The sequence below is a fragment of the Pseudopipra pipra genome, chromosome 2, assembly GCF_036250125.1.
Source record: "Pseudopipra pipra isolate bDixPip1 chromosome 2, bDixPip1.hap1, whole genome shotgun sequence".
Classification (NCBI taxonomy): Eukaryota; Metazoa; Chordata; class Aves; order Passeriformes; family Pipridae; genus Pseudopipra; species Pseudopipra pipra.
This window is the reverse complement of record NC_087550.1, coordinates 6,954,813-6,973,191: the sequence shown is the minus strand read 5'-3', so window position 1 is coordinate 6,973,191 and position 18,379 is coordinate 6,954,813. Positions and strand designations below refer to the sequence as shown.

General features: G+C 38.7%; 1 protein-coding gene across 4 annotated transcripts in view; it reads left to right on the top strand.

The window, feature by feature from the left end:
- EPHA3 (EPH receptor A3) overlaps positions 1-16,386 on the top strand; it is a 209,855-nt gene extending 193,469 nt beyond the window's left edge. For all 4 annotated transcript variants that reach the window (XM_064643730.1, XM_064643729.1, XM_064643732.1 and 1 more), the window contains 3 exons: positions 306-499; positions 11,391-11,546; positions 12,956-16,386. In XM_064643730.1, coding sequence (XP_064499800.1) covers positions 306-499; positions 11,391-11,546; positions 12,956-13,061 — 456 coding nt within the window. In that variant the 3' untranslated portion in view covers positions 13,062-16,386. The remainder of the gene's footprint in view (positions 1-305; positions 500-11,390; positions 11,547-12,955) is intronic.
- Positions 16,387-18,379: the final 1,993 nt, after the last annotated feature.

The window sequence follows — 18,379 nt, the reverse complement described above, 5'->3', positions numbered from 1 at the left end:
AGCAAGCACCCACTAACTGCAGCTTTTGTTTATGGATTTAGTTCAACTGAGTGTGAGTTTTGGAGATCCTTTCTACACACTCACCTTCCTCAAAGTCACACACTGTATCTTAACTCCCCTTCCTCTATGTCTAATCTGCTGCCTGGTTTACTTTGCAGATAAACGAGAGGCATTGCAAGACAAGACAATTAGTGAATAAACACATTTGTTTAAACACAGAATGTCCACGTTAATGCTCACAGAACTGATAAAAACAAGTCGGTGTAAGTGCCTTTAAGTTCTCAAAAACTTTTCTCCTTGTGCAGGTGATTAAGGCTGTGGATGAAGGGTACCGCCTGCCACCTCCCATGGACTGCCCAGCTGCCTTGTATCAGCTTATGCTGGACTGCTGGCAGAAAGACAGGAACAACAGACCCAAGTTTGAGCAGATTGTCAGCATCCTGGACAAGCTGATCCGTAATCCCAGCAGTCTGAAAATAATCACCAACGCGGCGGCAAGGTGACATATTACATCTTACATTGCACATGCATAAACGTCTTTGATTTCTTCATTTTCCATAATTAGACTTTGCCCACTTTGTTTGCTGCCTCTTCAACTTTAAACTGTAGCTGTTTGTAATCTTGAAGGCTACAGTGCTTCCTGGCTGTTCCTTTGAGAGAAGGATTTGATGTTGTTATCATTTTTATTATTGCTGTTATTTTTATTAATTATTTGCTATTGTTTATCCAGTTTGTGAAAAGCTTTTATGCTAGAGATATGGAACCCATAGTAAGATTGGGCAGAGTTTTTTGAGAAAAATAGAGATGGCAGATTTGGCCATCATGGGATCTTCCTTTTCCTTCTGACCGTTCATGGTGTTTTAAATGCTTTTAGTATTTCGTAGGTTACAGCTGGCCATGTTCCTAGGTAACTTTCTTAGTTGGGTCCAAATACACTTTTATGCTTTTCTCTGACAAGTCACCTTAACTTTAATCACATTAATAATCTTTTTGCTTTCAGTAGGACTTACAGACATAAAAATGAACTTACTTTCCCTGCTAGATCAGTGTGTTAACAAGGAATTAACTTTCAACCTGTGCACTATTCCTAATTGCATTAAAAACATTCATTTTTAATCCTGGTTTTTCAACACACTCTGGAACTTCATTCCAATGAGATAATACTTATCTCATTGAGAGCAAGCAGCTGAAGAGTGTGTTTACACCTAAGGGCATAACAAGGATGTGGTGAAAGAGGAGCTTTAGTTAAGTAGGGTTAAAGTGAGTTGCTTTATAAAATGCACAAAATGTCATACTCTCACTGAAGTGATGTAAAAGATGTAAAATTGCCTCCTTTTCCCTGCCCCCTGGCTTTGTGTTGCAGCCTGAGCTGGAGATTGATGATTATAATTACCTCCTGCCACTCCAGAGATGAGAAAAAATATATACTGAGAGAATATGGCTTGCACACTAATTGTGTTTCAATAATTTGTTTGGTGAGCCTTTAACACATAGTAAACCAACATACTTATAGAAGCAATTATTTCTGTGACCTGGCAGGTAACAGAAAATGAAAACAACAAAAACAACACAACACATTTTGGGGATAACAACCAAACTGTTTAAAGACCATCTTCTCAGTCAAGTACATTTCTTCCAAGCATCTTGGCAAATGATTGGTACAAATATTTATTTTATAGGGATATACTGCAGCATTCTGCTGAATAGGGGGGTTGGGAATCGTAACTATCTTGTTTTGGTTTGGAGATTTGATTGCAAAAACCAATGCTGCATATTTCGTGTTCCAAACAGAAGCAAAATGTTCCCTGTTTACTGTCCTTCCAGTTACAGATTTGAACCACAGCAGAGCTGAAAACAAGGTTGAACCATAGTTTCCATTTACCTTGTTCATAGCCAGGAAAAGCTGATATCCTCTAGTGGAGACCAAATTCAGTCTGAGCGCTGTTTGCACCTGCTGGGGTCTGCGCAGGAGCTCCGCAGTGTGATAGTGTTCTCTCTTGCCTCCGTCTCACTCTCTTTGCTCCTATTTCATTATGTTCTTTATTGGCACAGCTCGCAGAGGCTCCACATCCATAGCACAATGCCATGGTCTCTGCTCATGGCCCAGCATGAAGAAGGAAGGAGACTGCTGACATGGCAGGGAACTTCTCACAGCTGCTTTAGCTGAGCTCTCAGTGAAGTGCTCCTTGTGGCAGACTGTTGCTTTCACCTTCATATGGAGCACATTTCTGAGGAGGGGAGCGTCAAAGGGGATTTTTATTCCTTCCTTCCGACTGCCTTTCCACTGTTACATCCCTACACATTCCCAAGCAGTGCAATCTCCCTTTCTGCAGCTCCTCACTCTCTGGTGGCAGACAGGGGACTGTGGGGTGCAGATCATGGGCACCCCACAATCAACCAGATCATGGTTGATTCCCAGTGCTGCCCCTCTAGGAAGGACTTTACTGCAGTTCAGGGAACGTGTGATCCATGACCTCTCCATCTCACTCTTGCCCTGTCAGTGTCTGCAGGTCAACCTAGGCTATCCTTAAATACAATCACAAATGACAAATGAGGAGTGCTGGGCAGTCCTATGCACATTTGGATCACAACCATTGTCGCAATAGACTAATCTCAAACTTCAGACATGGCTGAGAAGCTGGATCCAGCTCTACACCCCATCCATGTCCTGAAGAAAGGCACAGCTGGCAGGGAACATGCCCCCCTTCTGCAGCAGGAGCCAGTGGTGCTGCTGGCCAGGGACTGAGCACTGGAGGTTCAGCACCACTTTTTGACAGGCTGACAGAGAAAAATGAAGAAGAAAAATGAGAAGCCAGACTTAAAATGGGTTTGGGTCTTGCTGTAGCCTTGGGTACAGAAATATGTAACTGATACCAAAGGGTGGCAAGTCAGGGCAGCTCCTTGAGAAGGAGACATAGTGGGATTCTTGCCAATACTCTTCTGCTGTCAGCAACCAGAGAGGGACAGGCATCACTGCAGGGGTAAAGCACTCAGTGACTCAGCCCCCAGGGCTCAGGGGATTGCACCAGCTCAAATGGCTGCTCTCAGTTGTTATTTGAGGCTGTAGCACTCCCGTAGCACCTCTCCTCCTACCCATAATAAGCAATTAATCTAAATTATAGGGGTCCCAGCTCTCTTTTACCCATGTCTGTGGTGCTACTGGAGGAATGCTAGAGCTTTATGCCCACCATATGCTTGTAGGTGTTCAGAATGTATTTGGTCAAGGAAAATGTTTAACCTGACAACGTCTGTTGCAGATGCAAAACCTGTGTCTTCTTACAGATTTTAGAGCTCATGTTTGTTTAAAATACAGCACTGTTGTATCCTATTAAAAAACATATTGCTGGAGGTGCATAGGATATCCCTGTCCTCTGGGTTGGTTGCTGTTAACTGACCTCAGCTGAAGGATGTGCTTGACTGTACATCTGATTCCAGGGCACGGCCCAGGCATGTCTTACACTAATACCTCATAGGAATAGAGGAGAGGAGTCAGAGCCTTCAATTCTCTATTTCCTTTTCAGTCTTTTCAGTTTTCTATTCCTTCAGGCCACTCCATAGCATCTAATAATTTCTTGATACCCGAGGGGATGTTTTTTATCCTTATTGATCATCACTTTGCAGACTGTTCTATGTGCTTTTGAACCTTACTTTGACAAAAGGGTTTTTTTAGCCTCAGCATAGCAAACGTTTCATAATACCTTTCCTAGTGTTGTATTTCATCTCAAATTCACATGAAAATTCCTTATTTTTATTCCTTGTAAAGTACAGAGTATGGCTGATTTCTTTCTTGCCTGTCAAAATTCACTTTTTAATCAGGTGGCCACCTTGAGCTCTTTCTAACAAGACCGTGGGCACATGGGTGTTTTGTGTCCCTCAGGCTGCCTGGAGTTCACCAGCTCTGTAAGGGACAGTAGGAACAGAACTGAGTAAAAATCCTGTGGTTTTCTAAAAGAAAGTCTTATGATATTTTTATTTGATTTACGTCTTGCTGTTCTTTCCTGTTTTCTGAACATGATGTTCATTTTTCTAACAGAGTCCTTGGACATCTTTAGGGTGGAAGTGAGTTCATAATTCTTCCAGTTTTGATCAGGTTCATTATTTTTCTTCTCGAGCTTATTTTTTTTTTAGTCCACTGTGCATTACTTCACATTTGTGAGCATTTCTTACAGATACAAAGCACATGGAAAGTTTTTTTAACTCAAGCTGGAGAGTCAGAATCACTCCACCCACCTGCTGGCAAGTTGGTGAGGCTATGGTCTGAAAGGGCTTATTAGCTGTTGTTTCATTTGTGTGGGGAAAAAATGTAACTTGAGTCATGCAACTGGAAATACTTTGTGTACAAATCTTAAATGGACTCATGAAATTTTATTTTTCATACTTTTTTTCTTTCTTTTCTCTTTCATACTTTTTCACTTATATTTCTGATATAAATATATATGTGATAGCTCTCAAGAGTTACAATGTATATTATAATTTTATGTATATCAATCTTACATGGCAATTAAAAAAAAATTAAAACATAGTGTGTGATTACCAATATATTTAAAGCAAAAGATCATCATTTTTACAAGTTGCTCAGAGTTAACAGCTGGAGATTTCGTTACTTTCTTTGGATTTTCATGGAAAATGCTGCTTATTTCGCATTGCAGATTGAGGATCTCAGAGGCAGGAGATTTTAATGGAGCATTTATCGTTCAGTTCTTTATTCTCAGTTCATATCTGAGCCCAAGTATCTGACATGCAATGTCATTGACACATCTTACTGCTTATGTGGAGTTCTGTAAAATCGTCTGATGCTTTTTGTCCACTTATCAATAAGCTATAGGTAGTGTCACTACAAATTTTGTGAACAGTTCTCAGTTTGGAAACACAAGTATGAATCGTTCTGCAAAATCTGTTGGACCTCATTTTATTCTGGAAAATGTCAAAACTTCATCTATTTCAAAGGCAGCTTCCTTACTGGAGCTTTTAAAAATTATTATTTTGTTTAGCTAACTTCTCTATCTCTCTGGAAATTTAAATTACCTTTCTCACAGGAGAATTAATTAGCAAGTTTGCCACAAATCTTTGAAGATGAAGGTGTTACAGGCTAACCAGGAGTTGTTAATAGGATTCAACATCTGTTTCTTCTGGCATGGAGCTGCCTTTAGTATGGAATCCATGGAAAAGACTTGTTCAGTAAAGGCAGAAAGCTTCAGTAAAGCCATTTGATTCCATTGAATCAACCAGCCAAACTGCTATCCAGTCAGTCTTTAGGTTTAACATGCTTTCAGAGCATTAAAAATCTGATTCCCGTGTTCCTAAGTTTAGAAACTTCTGAAGCAAAGTTTAATTTGTTGTGTGTTGCAAAATGTAGGATTTATGAACAGACATACAAATGGAAAAACTGATTAAAAATAGGGAAATCAACCCAGATTTTTATAGAAATAATGCTGCTTATAAAAAAAAATTTAGGACTACATTTATGCTAATTTCAAAGTGGAGATCATGATGGGTGTTAACTATGCACCTTTTCTATGCATAGAACTGAAATAAAATTTAACCCCAAATTTCTTCTTTTACCAGAATGAGGTACCTCAACAAGTTCAATGGGGTTATTCTTAATTTACAATAGTGAATATGCAGCTTGATCTTACTCTTCGTGTTTATGACAGTTGAAGTACATGGATAAAAACTCTTAAGATTTTATTGAGGACTCAGGAACTGAAGCTTATAAAATGTGTAGTTGCCTCCTTAAACTTCGATCAGAGGCCTAAAACTGTATATCCCATACTGTTATTCAAATTTCACATCTTCCATTCATTTCCAAGTTCCAGTTCTGCGATGAGGAAGCAGCAAATCTGACTATGGAAATAATAAAAAATTGATCTATGAGCATTTATGTGGGTTTTCTTTAATCCAAAAAAACACATCTTTTTTTAGTAATTCATGACACTGTGTAACTGAATTGGGGGGAAAAAAATCCATATTTCTGGATTGTATTGCAGCATTACAGACAGATTTGGGTTCAGATTTCTTAGAAGTTCTCCATTTAAAATTCAAGTATTACTACTGTTGTTACAGCTAAGGTTAGAAAAACCAGAAAGTCACTTATTTTCAGAAAAAGCACAGTTGAAATTCTTCTCACGGAGCCCAGAAACTTTAGGGGGTCAGGGTCAGTTACTCTTCCTGATGAAAACACAAGTGTTCAAAAATGTGTATGAATAATTAATTCCTCATACTTTCTTTGATGTGTTAGCAAGTTGTTTACAACCCTACCTTGATTTTATGGTATTTGATGTGTTGTTTGGATTATTTGCTGGAGTGATTTCCTTGAGCAGTCTTTAGATGACCTGTGATTTGGATGTAATTGATTGCAAGTGTTCACTGCTAAACGTGTCATTGTGTTGCTCTGCTGGTGTCATTCTCCAGCATCCAGGGGCAGTGTTTGCAATTTAAAATTCGTAGTTTGCATCTCACAAAGTTTGTTTCCACTTAAAATGGAAATGATTCAGTGAAACACACTGATATTCTAGCTTGGTGGGATATTTATGAAAATCAAACTCAAAAAGGAGGAGTGAACAGGCCAAATAAAAAATTCAGGCTGCTCCTTTATGCAGCATAATTCAAGCCCCGTTTTTACAAAAATATTTGCAAAAAAATGTCTAGTTGTATTGGCTGAACATTCCCTTTTTTCGTCATTCAGATCAAATGGCTTCAGATGCTTGACATATATTGCTGACCTGCTGTAATATTGTTTGTTTGTTTCTCCCTGTTAGGAACTTCCAGGATGAGGGGCTGAAGGAAGGAGATTTCAGTTTTACTTGGAAGGTTTCAGAGAGGGTTTAGGCTTTGTGGTTGTCAGGATGTCTGGGTTCAGCCAAACACTGTGTAGAGCAAGATTATGTGCAAATTTTAAGCTTCGTTTAAAATCCAGCAACAATATAATCTCTATCCTAAACCAGACTGCTTGTTCTGAAAGAATTCAAGTAATGTAAGCCTACAACACTAGCTCTCTCTCTCTGAAGCCTGCTAAACATAAAATAGTGAATTCATGGAGGGGGAAAAAAAGCTTTCACTACAAATCACAAAGGAAAATGGAAGAAGAAGTAAATTATACTCCTTGGTGTCTAAACATAGTTTGATTGTGCAGGGAATCCAGGAATCAGACTGAGGGGATTTTTAGGGACTTCGTTTAGCAGCCAGAGACAGAAACACCCTGTTTTCACCTGATTTTCCCAGCAATCATTAATATCATGCCTGGGGCAGACACGAATCACCCATTGTTCCTTCAAAGTTAGGAGTTGCCGGGGCTCACAGTTAACAGGGACAGTAAAACATCTATTTGCAGTTTCACACTTCTAATTTGACTCCAGTGGAGAAAGTCAGCCAGGATTTTACAGCAGACCAAGTTGGGTATATTTGAATGTATAATTTAAATAGTAATTCAGCTGGATCAACAGGTGGCCTTGTTGTGAGAGATTGCTATTTATTGTGATTGTGAGGCATTTTGTTCTGCTGTTCTCAGCTCTCTGTGCTGTGTTTACAACACGGAGCCCTCGTTAGAGTTTATGGCAATTCCGTACTGGAAATGCTGGAAAAAGAACTTGCCTGATGCCACTCATTCTGTAGCAGAAGTCTGTAGAAATTTACAGCACAGCCAAATGTGAGATATAAGGGCAAGTCATTCACACCAAAGAGCCAGAAAAGCATTTTAAGAACTCTCTGAGGCATTTTTCTCTCCCTCTTCTGAAGACCCTATAGACTGTTCTAACAGTAATGACTTGTTGCTGGTAAGGGTCTGTCAGTCAGCTACACATACCAGGAAATGGCCATGTGCCTGTATTTCTGTACCTTTAAAATAAATTTCATAGCTTAGGCTATATTATGAGAAAAAGAAAAGCATTTCAGCAATGTGCTGATATTTTTTTGCCTGCAGTGGTTTGGTGTTGGGAAAAATTAAATTAAGGAGCATTGATACACCCAGGCATAAGATTTATTACCCCACCATGATGCTGGAAAGATATAAGCCCCTTAAAAAGCATGTTCTGAGGGGCAGTAAAAGGAGTAGGGAAGACTGAAGGACTGACCTATGGGGCAGTTTTTATTTGCTCATTATTCTAAAGGAAGCTGTGGTAAATTCTTTTTACCAACAGGCAACGTGGAGCTAGAAAACAAGAAATCCAGAATGACATTTAGAGAGGTGTATCATCATTGTTTTCTCCTTTGGTTATTTGTATTACCCCTCTTCATTTCTCCAGCTCTCCTTTTACTCCAAAGAGTAGTGGCAACCTTGTTATTTGGAGAGTGTACAAGCATCATATGAAGGCCCTTGGGAAAAGCAAATGTGCCACCCTAAGAGTTGAATTGTATTTTTAGGGACCAAGTTACAGATTCTGCTAAGAATACCGTAAAAATGGGCATGAAGAAGTAGAACTTCAAAGACTTTTATCTTTAAGGTCCAGGGATAATCAAGTAAACATAATAGCTCTAATTCTCCTTGGCATGTCATTTATTTCCTAGTCTCCTGTTGATACACACATATGATTCTGATTGCTGTAGAAGATAAAACTAAAATTTGCTTTCCATGCCACCTGTTGTTTTTGGAACTATTTTTCTCTTGAGATAGGAGATGGCCTTCTTGTTAGACCCAAATTCTGTGCCTCAGCTTGCCATAATCATAAAGCCCGTAGTGTGTTCAAACGAGGCTCACAGGTTTGCTCCCTCACAGGGAGCAATTTAACTTTACAAAATCAGCTTTTAATTACCTAAAATTTGTCACAGGAAATTACTTTATGTTTTTTTAAATGCTTTCCCCCTTAAAAGAAATGGACTGTGGAAGGGAAAGTCCAGATTAAAAAACTGAAGGTTGGTTGTGTTGTTTGGAGGAAGAGATGGAAAGAGAGGGGCTCCTACAATACAAAGTGGATACGATACAAAGATTGTATGTGGACAACTCCTCTGTGTATTTGCAGAAATACCACCCTTCGTGCAGGAGAAGTGGCAGGACATTTTTGTTTTCTTTGTCTTAATTCCTGGATTTTACAAGCTAGTGTATATCTCTTTCTTGCCAGGCAGCAGCCAACCAGAGATGACATTTTCATGCTTTATCAGGAAGGGCTCTAATTATGTTTTCAGTGATCTTTGTTGTTACCAGATAGTGCAGCAAAAGTTTCCCTGTGCTGTGACAAAAAGCTGTGCTAATGATAATAAACTATGGTTCTCCTCACCACTGCTGATGGCTCAAAGGTTAATTCCAACTGTTAAAGTAATGGGCACATCCAAAGAAAGCTTTCAGCAATAGGGCATTTTGTAACTGGCATCTCACTGTTAAATTTGTCTCTCTAACCTGAGTCTTGCTGACATTTTTTTGAGGGCAGCACATGTCAGTAAATACAACTGTGTAGACAGGCACACAGGATGAACAGGATAGAAAGTCTTTCCATGGCTGTTGAAAGATGACATGATAGGGTATATCATAGTCAAAATGACAAAGTAAAAAGAGTTTTAAAAAAGGGGAGAGAAGAAAAGATTTAGAGAAATGTTCTATTTCACTTCCCCTGAGCAAACATGTAATTTCCATGATTTCTTTTTAATGGCTCTCTTCTGAAACTGGTAGGTACTGATTTATGAAAAGCTGTAAAAGATCAGGTGGAACCCTGCAGGACGTCGTTTACAGCTGCACGGATTGCAACCCGTCTAATTTGTCTAGTAAAGTGTGAGCTCATGGTGCACATCACCCAGACCATAAATTTTATGTTCAGACCTTCTGTCTTGGGGCTGGGTCAGGGGGAAAAACCTGCCAGTGCATGCAGATGCTCTGAAAGCCCAGCTTTCCCTTGGTGCGTGTGAGGAGACATCACAGACTTTTCGTAGCAAGGCAAATTCCTGTTCATTGATAAACAGTCCAGATGTCCTCTCTGAGGAGGAAAGTAACTAATTTTTGTTTGGATTCCTACAAGAAGAAAAATGATACTTTACAGTGCTGGTTATTCTGAGGTCACTTGCATTAAAATTAGGTCATATTTTTTTGTCACGATGATACTTTGATCTAAGTAATAAACATAAAAACTCTTTTGGGCCATTCTTAATTCCTAATCCTAGAGACCTGTTCTATTTCAACTTGTTTATACTTTTTTTTTCATTAGTGATTCTTGAGTCAGACCTTGTTTTATTAGACTTAAGTTAAAAAAGCATACTAGGCTGGGAAACAAAAAAAACCCATGCTTTATCATTAAGAACACTTCATAAATACTCTTAATTAATGTCTTGGGATTCCAGGCAGTATACTCAGAAAACTATAAATAAAAACCATTAGCTCTTCGTGGGACAAACAGTAGTCAATAAAATGCAGGCCTTATAGCTACTGATTAAAATTATCTTGGGCATGATTATCAAGCCTGAGCCTTTAACTGGAGGATGTTTAAAGCTGGGTATCAGGGAGGTGTCTAAGATATGGTTTTAGCATGAGAACAGTACATGAAGTGTGCTGCCTTTTCTGATCTCAGCTCAGTCTTCGTGTCAGTACAGATATGCTGTGCTTTCCCTTCTTTAATGTTTTGAGGGCAGGGCAGGTTTCTGGTGTCTTCTGTTGCTTTTTTTGTGTGTTTCTTACTGATTTCTTCATTCTTGTCTCTAGTAGAGAACTTGGATACAAATTATGGCAGTTAAGAACTTGGATACAAATTATGAGCATCACATTAATTTCAAAGGCAGAGGATGATTTGGTTCACTTCTAAATTATTTGTAAGATATCCCTGTGGAAGTTTCAGTCTCAGAGTGAGCATCAGCTTTAAACTAGGCATGGCAATTGCATTTTACATTTGACTGAGTGTATTTTATAACAAACCTCCTTATTTCTGCCCCTGTGCACTGCAGAGTGCAAGTCTCGTGCCATTACATTTGTCTCACACATTCGCTTAACATTTGATTTTTAGACTTGGTACTATTTTTTTAATGCCACTAGTGTTTTACTATTTGGGCTTCTAACTTAGTAGCAGCATTTAGGATTTTTCAGTGGGCTGCAATATTCTGAATATTTGATATGAGTAAATTCTACCAACATGGTTGACTTGGAGCCTAGAGTGTGCATCGTTTGTCTGTTGCTTTGGACTAAGTGAATCACACATATATAATCTAAGTCTTGTCTTTGTTAATGCTTTGTTTAAATGAGCATTTAATGAATTGGTGATGCTTCAGGCATGAGAAGCTGGTGCTCTTAAGCATGATTATGACACAGGGTTTGTCAGAGCTGCTAGCATCAGTACAGTTCATTTGTAGCTTCCACAGATGAATAGCAAAGCCACATACAGCCTGCAAGCTCTTGTTTAGATCTAAGTTTAGATACAAAATAAATCTGTATGTATCCCTGCTCCCTAAGTTTCATTGCATTCTTTTTTTATTTATTGCAGGCCATCAAATCTTCTCCTGGACCAAAGCAATATTGACATTTCAGCCTTCCGTACGACAGGGGATTGGCTCAATGGTTTTCGGACAGGGCAGTGCAAGGACATTTTCACAGGGGTGGAGTACAGTTCCTGTGACACAATAGCCAAGATTTCTACAGAGTAAGTTGGAATGGGCTGTGGCTCTTCATCATCTGTTTTGGCTGAAGGTACAAGTTTAAAACATAAGCATAAGAGTAGTGTTTTTATACAGTTACCAATTGTTAGCTAAAATGTTCTTGCATTTAAAGATACAAAAGCAAATTATTGTAGTTCACTACACCTGCAGGAAACCTGTGCAAATGCCATGGTCCTATAGCTTTTTCTCAATAAAGACAAGGAAATTCCCTCTTTCTTTTGATACAGTAGCACATAAATCATCTGGTAACCAGCATCACTTTATTTTACTCACAGTTTAGGAGTTTCTCTCTTGATTTTTTTATATTCTGCCTTTTATATGAGCGTTTCTTCACAGCTGGCACATGTGCCAATCTTTTCCTTTATTGCCCATCCCATATTCCATCAAACCATGTGAGACAGTTTTCACTCTCTGTAACTGTTTTCCTCCTGAATGTTAATAATCATTCAGGGGCTGAACTCCCTCCTGCCTCCAGTTTTGACATTTAAACATGATACAGTTGGAAGTTTACAACTGGCAATGTTATTACATTTGAAATGCAATCCACCTTTGTTTTAGTCATAAGGGAGAGTAGGGTATTATTCTTTCTGCACCTGAAAATGCATCAAGTACTGATGTTAAGGCCAAGTGAAATCTTAATTCCTTGCTGGGCTAGCTGGATACACAAGTTATGAAGAAGTAAGCAGCTGTGGTACCAACAATTAAACACATCAATGCCGTTAATTACTGTATTATTGCAACTATAAAAAGGGTGCTAATGGCTTTTTATAACAATTACCCTTTGGGGACAGTGCAGAAATCCTCTAGGAATGCCCAATTTCCTGTGAGCCGCTGGTTAATTGGCCCTTTACAAGTGTGAAAGTGCTTTGCGTTGTACAAGGTACAATGAGACTGGACCTTCGGGACAAAGAAGAGTTGAAAGACAGGGTGGACACTGGAAGCTTAGCCATGTAGCCCTACGTCTTAATGGTGATAGCAGAGTTCAGAGGAACATTCAGAGGGCTCAGAATATAATGGAAAATGTCAGCAGTGCCCAGGAAAAGCAATCAGGTTGACAGGGGGATGGAGGTGTTAGAGAGGCTGGCCCAGGAGTGAACCCTTTGCCCCAAAATCCCAATGCTTGTATTACTGGAGAACACTATTTCATTGCCTTCTCCTCCAGGTAAGCAAACACAACAAGGCTAAATGAGGTTTCACTCTTTTTTTGTGTCCCCCTTGTATTTTCATACAGTGGCTTAGTATTTTTCACAACAGGTGCTTGTGTTTCAGCAAAATGACTGTACCTGGAGGCTCCTCCAGTGCAAAATGAGCAACTTGATTGCTGTTTGCTCAGATCAGTGCTGGGAAACAGAGGCAGTATTTCACTCACAATAAGTCTTCTCTTTTTTTCCAGTGATGTGAAGAAAGTTGGAGTTACAGTTGTGGGGCCTCAAAAGAAGGTCGTTAGCAGTATCAAAGCTCTAGAAACTCACACAAAGAACAGCCCTGTTCCTGTGTAAGGTACCAAAATGATGTTGCTCAGGAGAGAAAAACAGAGAAAAGTTGCATCACTGGTCAAAAGTGATGGCTGATAAACGGGAGAATTTAAAGGAGCTCTTTGCAACAGCTTTGGAAACATAATGGTTGAGATTTCAAACCCACTGAGACACTCAAGTATTGAGTATAAATGCCTTAAAAATAGGAGCAAACTCATTTTCTGTCTGTCAATCCTAAAGGGTGGGTGCTCTTGACTGACTGTTAATTCAGACGACAATTTCAAAAGAAAAAAAATTGTTAAAAAAATTCTACCAAGTAAAAATCAGTCTTACTAAAACCTAGAGCCATTTGAATTTTAAGTGACTGAATAACACAAAAAGCAAACATGGACATAAAAGCTGTGTATTTGATCTATACAACAAACAAGAAGAAAGAAAGACTTGCAGTATTTTTATACAGAAGAGATCTGTAACAGGTATTTTATTTCTTTAGAAGCAAGGAAAATAGAGGACTATACCTCACAACCTGCCTGGCCATATTTACTATAATGTCATTGTAACATGCTATTTCAGCTTCAGGAAGGAACACAGAAATAAAGTTTGTAGTGACTTTGAGTTAGTTGACAAAAGATTTTCACCATTATGTTACCTTGCCTAACTGTGTTCATTTAAATAGAAACAAGTCTTAATTTTTAATAGGCTTATTTATTTTCTTTGGGTTTTGGTTGGGGTTTTTTTTTCCATTATTGTTTATATTTATGCTTAAATACCTTAACCTGGCTGTATTATTGCCAAGTGCCAAATGTTTTCAAAACTTCATTGGTTCAACCTGAGAAATTGTCTGAGGGTTAATTACTAGATAATTTTATACTCATAATGCATGAAATACAGAAGGAAAGAAAGATGGTCTTTTTTCCAGCTCTGACAGTAGACAAAGCATGTGGACTTGTTGGGATTTCTTCCATTTGCCATGAGTGGTATTTTAAGCCAGGCTTGAGTTTTGCCACTTGTGTGTGTATCAATCTCTAGATCAGTATCTGCCCCACTCAGGCACATCTCACTTCCCAAAAGCCTGTTTTCATGCCTTAATAAGGACCCTTATTCTTAGGTTGTGTTCAGGTGTATCTGCCTAGAAAATATAAAAAAAGAGCCAGGATTGTTGCATCCTGCATTAGCTGATGATGCTTTTTGAGTTCACTGGGAGATATTCCATCCGGAAGGCTCTGCTCCCAGTTCTGGGAACTAGGGGGTGTTACTACAGCCACAGGGAGTTGTGCTGAGGTGATGACTTGCAGCCAGGGTGGAGTAGATTGTTTAAAAGGATGACTTAAACTGTGAAGTGGGGCTTTGGATTGTAATTTTACATATATCTGATCTAGAACACGCCTGTCCAGGTGCTGCCATCCTGTAGGGGACCTGAATTTTTGGCACAGGCCCCTTGGGCACCTGTTCCTTGAAAGAAAGCAGGAAGGAGCCTGTCTTTAGGAGAGCATTCACATCTCTCAGTGGAAAAAGGAAATTGGGAGGTGGGATGTGAGAGGCCTCCCCCATCTTCAGCATCTTCCACGTAGCTTCCCAACTCCTAAGCTTAGGGAATAATTAGTTTCTCGGGTTTGTGGGGCTGAAATTGTTCTTTCTGGGTCCAGGACTTATGAAACATAGAGACACAACATTTAGCAGACATTACTAAATAGAAGCAGAATTAGGGACTTCCTCATGAGTGCTGGCAGTAAGCAAACTGTAAAGGACTGGATTTGAAACACGCTTGCAGGATGATAATTAGGAATACTTTCTGAAAGAAAAATGAATAGATTTTAAAGTAAGTTGAAATTTAAAAAGAAAAAAGAAAAATGGAAGGAAATTAAAATAAAGCATTTAAGATGTAAAGAACACTTGATCTGCCACGATCTATGGCGAAATGCAGCATGCTGAAGAGAAAAGCTGTGTTTTCCCTTGCTTAGTTCATTCAGAATCTTTCTTTTCTTCAGGTTGAGATTGCTCTGAATCAGAAACTACCAGTGAATTTAAGTCACCAAAATCCATTTGCAAACCTTATCTGTGTGAGGACAGCTTTTTTAACACATTCCTCATGACATTTCTCTTCAGCTTCATTCTGCTGCTGGAGGGTGGGAGCGAGGGGGTGCACCCCCACCACGAGGAGGTGGGAGCTGGTGGGTTGGGGGGGCAGACATCTGTGAAACACTCCTGAAAACCCAGAACCAGTTCTTAGAGTTTTAGATGATGACTGAAAACTTTGCATCAACCACCCTCAATTTCCTCCTGTCATGTATCATGTCGTGTTCCTTGCCCACTGTTTAGGCATGCTCACCATAAAGATTAAATCTCACTGATGCTTGGGAGAAGAAAAAAGAGATTCAATTTTGCTTTTCTTTGCTGTTAGTAGAGAGTTTTAAAATAAATTTATTTTTTCTCTCCCTGTCAAGAAGTTGATTTATACTGTAAGTGGCCTCTGTTGCAAGCATCCTATACTCCCTGTCCCTGTGTACATATGTATACATAGCAGTGTACAATTCTTCATTGTGGAGTAGAGAAACTAGAATTTGTGTGGCCATCTTCCTGTACAGGACTTGCATCATTTATTGACATCAAGCGAAAGGCAACTGCTTATAAAATGACATGCCCTATTATTGGTTTTGTATCTTTAAATATAGTTTCCATTTTTATTTATTTCTGTTAACATATCTAGTTTTTTGTACTGTAACTTAGCATTCAATAAGCAATGTATAGATGTGATTTGATTGGCAATATGTATTTACTTTAACTTGTATTTCAAAGCATTACTTACTCATTTAGATTATATATTGTGCAATTGTAGATGGCCTCTTACTAATGTAAAATGATTTGTAGTGGAAACATTTATATTTTTATAATAAACATAATGAAAGTATTTTTTACATACTGGAATACTGAGATGATTGCTTGGAGGACAAAGTAAATTTATTTGATTAGTGTGATAAAATTGTAATTAAATATGGATAAATTCTGAGTGTTAAAGCATGGGTTCAGAGTGAAAGCTAGATATTACCTATATTATCTATTAAAAGAAACAAGCAGTGCAGGTTTTAACTAAACAGACCAGCATTTGTGCTTAACTGACCTTCAAAGACTTTACTTTCTCCATGGATACTGAAAATCATCATCTTCTACAGCCTGCTTATTGGATATTGAAAAAGCTGTCATTTATTTTAGTTGTGTGAAGTATTTCCAAAATTTTGGGTTTTTTTCCTCCCTTGCCAGTGGACCTCTTTTCATCTTATTACTATGTTGAATCAAGTAAAAGATGTACTTTTGGACAAAATAAAATAGCCCACAGCTTACTGTAATTTAACCCCATGACCATTTCTTGCCTCTGAGTATCTGTATTAGATATTTAGCCCGGGTTTTATGTCCCCACTAAGTTGTTTCTTTATGCTTCACAGAAGTACAGGGTCTTCAAAAACACCACCATGCAACACTCAGGAATTCTTTCCCTAGAAAAATAGGAGTGGTTTGGATGTTTCCCAGTTCCTTGAATTTACAGAGTAATTTCTGTACCATAAATAATTTTGCATGCTTTTGTATACTGCTCTGCTTCCTGGTGCAAAACAATGAATGACATACCTGTCCTGCAGTCTGTAAGTTGATAAATTTTATGGACATGGGTGTAACATACTTTTTTTGGCATTTTTCTTGGTATCTTCAATAGAAATGGGAATCACAGAAAAGAGTGGCCCAGAATTGGACTTGACTTTAAATGACAACAGCTGGACTGAGATCCACTTGTTCTTCCTAGCACTGGTGTGACTCATGCTGTGCTGTAGGGGATACATATGGTGTCATTTTTACTTCTAATGAGTGGGTTTATATATAAATGCGATATTTGAAAGACAGGGAAGCAGCTCTGAGGGTCTAAACTATGCAGTGTACAAACCATTTTCACTGTGAATAGCTTTCACTTCAGCAGCTGTGTTACACTGGCCTGTATCTGTCCCTTTATGTTTACTGGGACATTGTATTTGCTTTATAACCTAAAGGGCACAAGGGCTATTGGTGTTTTTATAACTGTTGCCTTTACTGTAAAACAGTTTTAGTACTCACAGCCAGTTTTGGAATGGCAAGTAGGATGCATTGACATGAAGAGCAGCAGAACCTTGTTTCAGCCCAAATCTCAAGAGATAAATTGCTGATAATGAATTCCACAAATTCGGATGTTCTTGTTGTGTTTTCTTAGTAGTGCCCAAAAGGTGCTTTTCCACATTGCATTTCTTCTCAACGATGATGCCCAGACCTAGATATCTATACCAATAAAAGCCCAAGCAGTGCCAAATGAAATCAATTACTTCTGCTGTCTCACATATGCCACTCCTGTTAGTTCAGACAAGTATCCATACTATTGACTTCCTTTCATTTTCTCAGCGACTCTAATTCCTCAGATCCTTCCCAAACTATCACTGCCTGGTCAGTAATTCCCCATTTAATATGTGTGTACTCAGTTCCTTTTTCAGTCCTTGGTCCAATCTTTGATATTTCTTAATGAATTTTACTTTCCCTATTTAAAAATATTTATCCTAGAAAGATTTCTCTCGGCCCTGATTCATTCACATATATAAACATGCACATGCTTATCATTCCAGGTTACTAATGCAAATGGTGAACAGCACAAAACACAAAGGACAGCTTTCTCCTGGCTTCTTCATTGTGTTTTTCAGATGACCAGACAACATCTGATAAAGGAAGAATACTCAGTACACAGAATTTTTCAGCTCACTCTGCTTTCACATTAAAATGATTTCATAATAGCCCATATTTCCCCAGTTAGCTCGTAAGAATGTCATGTGGGACAGCACCATAAGTCTTAGTAAAGACAAGATAAATCACATCCACTACTTTTTAGATTATCCTGTCACAGAAATGAATTAGATGTGTTTGACATGATTTGTTTATTCTTGACAAATCTTGGTTGGTTTCTTAAGACCTTGTAATCCTCCAGCCGCTTAGAAATGTATTGTGTGAGATGTATATATCTTTTTGGTATTTGAGGTTAGCGTACCTACTCTGTAATTGCCTGGCTCTGCTTTTCTCCTCTTTTTAAAGCTGAAGATGATCTTTGCTCTTCTCCAGTTGCCTGGACTCCTCCAAGAGAATAACCAGTAGCTGCCCCTGCACTGGTCTCTTAAGTTGCTATAGCAAATCTCTCAGACTCTGCAAACCTGAATGCATCAATCACTCTGTCTGATTCCCAGGATTCCTAATTTTGAAACAGACATAAAACACACACATACAAATGTTTTTACTGCATGACTAGGTTATGTTTTGAATTTTTGCAATCAAGCAACTACTGT